Raw genomic sequence first — 5,321 nt, 5'->3', positions numbered from 1 at the left:
TTCTCTCCCCCCCCCCCCAAAAAAAGAAGGCACTTAGATCTTAGATGTCCCCCCCCCCCCAAGGCTGTCAATGCCCTACTCAAGAGTGTGGGTCCAGCTAGCCTGCTGTTCTGGATCTCAGACTGTGGTGGGCACCAAGCATCCAGACGCATCGTAACCCAAACGACTGGTCCCTTCGGTTGTCCACCACCCCAAAATGGGATCCAGAGGCAGAGATGGGGAGCTCAAAGGGGGGGGGGGAGAAATAGTTTGTGACAAATGAGTAGCAGCGTCCCCAAAGGGTAGCCCAATGGATCAAGGCAGCGAGTGACAAAGACGGGGATGAAAAAATGCAGAGAAACATCGAAGAGACACGAGGAATGGGCGCGTTGAGAAGGCACGTGGGAGTCTCCGAGGCGGTGGCGGGCTTGTTATCTGGCCTCGGTTGTGTTGAGAAACATCACGTATGGATGCCCCCCCGTCCACTGTTCGAGGCTGGAGGAGGTGGTTGATCCCACAAGAGGGTCCTCCCTCGGTTATGAGAAGAAGAACCGCGTCTCCAAGCTTGTGGAGCAGCTGGACCTCAAGTGGTTCAACCATCGACGTTCAACCATCAGCTAGATGGCCATCAACTGTAATTGTCTGGAGCTCAATTCGCTTGGGTCAAGGATTCAGCCTGGCGCTCCCAGGAATGGCGTGGCTGGACGTGCCCCGTGGTGCCACACCATGGATAGGAGTAGGACCTCAAGGTCTCTACTGCCCTGTCCGTGTTGGCAGGAGAAGGCATTCCCGGAGGCCTACTGAGAAAGGCTGGGGTCCAGCAGCTTCAAGACGCCCCCCACCAAATGCAGGCTGCCCGTCACGAGGACGCGGATGGCCACGGCTTCCTTGAGCAGAACGGCGCCGCTGCTGGCCACGGGGTGCGGGTGGAGTCCCTGGGGCGCCAGCGCCGGCAAGTGTGGGTCCCTGCCTTGCGTGATCCACTGCAAGGCGTGCGAGATGCAAGGGAAGACCAACGAGTTGGAATTGAGCGGACGAGCCGAGGAGGCAGCGAAGAGAGGCGGGCTGTGAAGCGGGGGCTGCTTCAGCCAGCCCCCCACTTCGGGCAAGACGGGGAACCACGGGTCCTGCGTCAACTTGGCCTCCATCAGACGGTTCCAGTGGTTCTGATTCTGCAGGCAGCGGGTCAGGACGTTCTCCAAGGTGACGTTGAAGTTCTGCTGGTCTGCAGAAGATGTGCGGAAACGAAGGAGGAGAGGGGAGGCGTCAGGATGAGGCCCATACTCACCTCTCCAGGCCTGAGGATTTTGCAAATAATGTCAGGAAAAGCCTGAAGACCCCTTTGGTCCTCAAGAGACTCCCCCCCCCCTCAACACCTACCTGCGCTCCCCACGGTCGACACCTCGGTGTAGTTGGGGCAGAAAACGGCGTAATCAAAATGGCAGGGCTGCAAAGAGAAAGAGTGAAGGGGGGTGTCAAGCAGCGGCGGTCCCGTTTTGTGCATATATCCTTGAGGAATTGCGCGCCAGCTGGAGGGACAGGAGGCTGTGGAAATAAGGAAAATTACTCACCAGCAACAGTTTCAGCAAAGCAGCCGTATCCCGGTCTCCGGTCACGTTGAACAGCAACACTCGGACTTCGGAACCGCTGTAAATGCAGGGAAAGAAATGGTCCTTATCAGAACTTTCCTCCCTTCCTTCCTTCCTTTTCTATCTTCCTTCTCAAGGACACCTCAAAATTATAGAATTCATTAGACGTTGCCCCTTCCTTCCTTCCTTCCTTCCTTCCTTCCTTCCTTCCTTCCTTCCTTCCTTCCTTCCTTCTTTACCTTCCTTTTCAAGGACACCTCAAAATTATAGAATTCATTAGACTTTGCCCCTCCTTTCCTTCCTTCCTTCCCTTTTTCCTTCCCTTTCTTCCTCTCTCCCCCTTTCCACCATAAAAAAGCGATCCCTTCCTTCCTTAAACCAGCTTCGGAACAGATTTCACACAAACACACCCAGCCCAGCCCAGCTTACTCTGTAGGTTTGTCTTCATTCAAGGCCGCCTGGCGAAACCACCGGACGCAGGCCTGCACGCTGCTGGTGGTGTGGGCCCCATCAATGTACCACGTCACTGGGCCGTGGTGCAGCACTTGGTTACGTCCGAGCCACACGGCTGTTTGCAGGCCTGGAAAAGAAAGCGAAAATCAGCCACAATGCCCTGCTGAGAACGCTGCAGCTTCCTGATCAGGAACTAAGTTTCTAGCCCTCACGATTCTGGAGAGGATCAGATAAGAGATGTGGTAAAAATAGGATTTTCTTTGGCTTAAAAAATGAAACGATTAGGGGAAAGCTGCAGAAGGCAGTACTCAGGGTTGTCTCCTGCAAAACTGTGTGTGGTTCACCAACATCACGCTAAGCTACGAATGATGGTCCACCAGTGCTGGCTTCACACAATACACTCAACCCAAACCCGTGATAACGCAGCTTTGAATGAGCGATTCAAAAGATCTTCATGAAAGTTTTGGAGAGGCCAAACTGTCACGTCCCTGCCCCGTGACTCTAAGCGGCATAATTGAATCTTTCCGTTCCTTCTCCAGGCCGCTCAGCATCCCTCAACGGACGTCCTGGGTGGGACCCGGCCAAAGAAGACTCAACACTGGGGCTTTTGTTTCACCAAGAAAGGGTCCGTCCGTCTGCCGGGGCTGAGCTGATGTCTGCTGAAAGTCAAGGGCGGGGAGGGAGGGAGGGAGGGAGGGGCAGGAAATAGGTCAGGAGGCAGCAAAGGGATGGAGGGAGGGATGGGGGGGAGGAGGAGGAGGAGGAGGAGGTGGTGGTGGTAGACAATAAGAAAGGAGGAAGAGGAGATAGATATTGATAGATAGATAGATAGATAGATAGATAGATAGATAGATAGATAGATAGATAGATAGATAGATAGATAGATAGATAGATAGATAGATAGATAGATAGATAGATAGATACGGTAATAAGAAAGAAGAGGGGAAGGAAGAGGAGGAGGAGAAAGATAGATAATAAGAAAGAGGAGGAAGAGGAGATAGATAGAGAGAATACAGAGATAGATAGATAGAGAATAGATATCTAGAGAATAGATAGAGATAGATAGATAAAGAGATAAAGAGATAGAGAGATATAGAAAGAGAAGATAGATAGATAGATAGATAGATAGATAGATAGATAGATAGATAGATAGATAGATAGATAGATAGATAGATAGATAGATAGATAGATAGATAGATAGATGAGAGAAGTAGGTAAATAGAGATGGAGGGAGGGAGATAGAGTGATGTACATAGAGATAGATAAATAGATGAGAGTGATGTAGAGATAGATTAGATAGATACAGTAGATAGATAGATAGATAGATAGATAGATAGATAGATAGATAGATAGATAATAAGTAAGAGGAGGAGGAGAAGGAAGAGGAGGCGGTAGATAAGAAAGAAGAGAAGGAGCAGATAAATAATAAGAGGAAGAGAAGGAGGAGGGGAAGGTAAATAATAAGAAAGAGGAGGAGGAGGAGGAGGAGACAGATAACAAGGAACCTAAGGTAGAGAAGAAGAAATGGGGGAAGACAGATAAAGGGAAGGACCGCCCACCTTGCACCATGGGCTGGTCTGGCTTAAAAGCCGGGGCCAAGCAGGGCACCTTCTTGGATGGAGCTTCAGAGGTCAGCCACGAGTCCTTCAGCTCACCAGCATCTGAAAAGCAAAATAGAAATCTAATTAAATCAGGGGAAACCCCTTTGTCCCTCACTCTGCCAAGATGCTACAGACGCTTTCTGTCCGTGGGGTATCAAGCTTCTCTCGCAAAGGCCAGCTCCAACTTCCAGAAACTGGGATGGCGATCAGGAAGGGTCCTTCCTTCCTTCCTGTCTCCTTCCTCCCTCCCTCCTTCCTTCCTCTCATTCCTGTCTCCTTCCTCCCTCCCTCCTTCTCCTTCCTTCCTTCCTTCCCTTCCTTCCCTGCCTTCCTTCCTTTCCTTCTTTCCTCCTTTCTTTCTTTCCTTCCTTTCTTCCTTCCTTCCTTCCTTGGTGCATTTATATTTCTCTTTAGGGCTTAGCTTCAAATCTAGTGATTCCCCCCCCCCAAAAAAAAACACAACAACAACAGAAAGATGCTGAGCTTGGATTAAACCCTCTTTTTTAAGAAATGTTATGCCTGCCTCTCCAAATTGCATAAAGGTGGGGATTAAATTTCCCCCAGCCCCTTGGCCTCCCCTCCTGGGATAGTTTCAGATATCCTTGCCAAGAACGAGTGAACTGTGTGTCTGTCTGTGTGTGTCTTTCCTTACCCAGATACCCACAACGGCCCAGCCACGTGCGGGACAGCTGGAGGGCTAAAGCAGCATTCGAGCGCTGATGATCACCAGCCAAACCTAGTTTGAGGAGCTTGTCGTCGTCTTCAAAGGCTTCCAGGTCAGGGCAGAGGAAAAGCGGGCACTGCGGAAGAAAGAGGGGACCCAGGAATGGTTTTGCTCCATATAAAGATGAGCCCTGGTGGCCCAGGGGTTGAAGTCCACAAATCTTCCAGGAGCCAAGGATGAAGATCTCTGATCTACGTGGAGAACCCGAAGTCCTAGGAAAGTTGATGCACCAGCTCTGGACTTTCTAAGGTTTGTGTGTAAGTTGTCCATTGCGGCTTCCACCCCCAACAGCTACCAGAGGGCTTGGTCTTCCAGGAAAAGCTAGAAGGAAACATGGGGGGGCCTTACCTGGCACTCTTCAGCTCTCTGTTTCAGGACTTCTAAGGATCTTTCCGGCTGCGGCACCGTGAATGCTGGCACACCGGGCTGAAAGACAGATCAAGATGCTCTGCTCTGATTCTGCTTCAACAGTTCTCCAGGTTTCCCAAGCCCATCTTAATAGCATGAAGGTTGAGAGAGAAGATCTCTCCAAGACATCTACCTTGAAGATGCCTCCTTTCTGCCAGGCGATCTTCTCGATGGTGTCTCCCAAGATGCTGGTGTGGTCAATGCCCAAGGAGGAGACCCCACATACTATTGGCTTCCTACGAGGAAGACAAAGAGAGGGAGATGTAGAAGACTCTCCCAGGAGGGGAAGTCAGATTCTTGGCACGGTCCTAAAAAGCCATCAAGAGAAGAATAGATGTCCACCAAACACGAGCCATTTCCGAACAGACAGGGAAACCCACCCTTTGGAAGGCTAATGATGCAGCATCCAGAAGTTCAACCTCCATACCTGACAATATTTGTGCAATCGTAGGCGCCCCCAATGCCAACTTCTATAACCGCCAAGTCAACCTGGGAAGAAGATACAAAACCGCTCATGGTCTCGTGGCCCAAGAGGTTTGGGGCCCTCCAGATTGCAGACCACAGCAA

General features: G+C 50.7%; 1 protein-coding gene across 1 annotated transcript; it reads right to left on the bottom strand.

The window, feature by feature from the left end:
* Positions 1–776: 776 nt before the first annotated feature.
* On the bottom strand, positions 777–5,270 carry LOC107301661 (folylpolyglutamate synthase, mitochondrial-like). Its single transcript, XM_015830853.1, has 9 exons — positions 5,182–5,270; positions 4,888–4,990; positions 4,695–4,772; positions 4,275–4,422; positions 3,581–3,682; positions 1,998–2,148; positions 1,551–1,626; positions 1,360–1,426; positions 777–1,204 (listed from the first exon to the last, which is right to left on the bottom strand). Exons 1-9 carry the CDS (start codon positions 5,268–5,270, stop codon positions 777–779), a joined length of 1,242 nt encoding a protein of 413 aa, XP_015686339.1.
* Between the last annotated feature and the right edge of the window lie 51 nt (positions 5,271–5,321).

This window comes from Protobothrops mucrosquamatus, unplaced genomic scaffold (genome assembly GCF_001527695.2).
Source record: "Protobothrops mucrosquamatus isolate PMUCROS unplaced genomic scaffold, P.Mucros_1.0 scaffold15367, whole genome shotgun sequence".
In the NCBI taxonomy this organism is placed as follows: domain Eukaryota; kingdom Metazoa; phylum Chordata; class Lepidosauria; order Squamata; family Viperidae; genus Protobothrops; species Protobothrops mucrosquamatus.
The sequence above is the reverse complement of the archived record's forward strand: the minus strand, read 5'-3'. Positions and strand labels throughout refer to the sequence as shown.

What these genes read in the sequence shown, in the direction of transcription:
- LOC107301661 (XM_015830853.1), bottom strand. Translation starts at nt 5,270, where the DNA reads ATGAGCGGTTTTGTATCTTCTTCCCAGGTTGACTTGGCGGTTATAGAA. An exon ending in GGGCCGTTGTGGGTATCTGG is followed by an intron (nt 3,683 to 4,274) that starts GTAAGGAAAGAC and finishes TTTGCTTTTCAG; the next exon opens with ATGCTGGTGAGCTGAAGGAC. An exon ending in AATGAAGACAAACCTACAGA is followed by an intron (nt 1,627 to 1,997) that starts GTAAGCTGGGCT and finishes CTGCATTTACAG; the next exon opens with CGGTTCCGAAGTCCGAGTGT.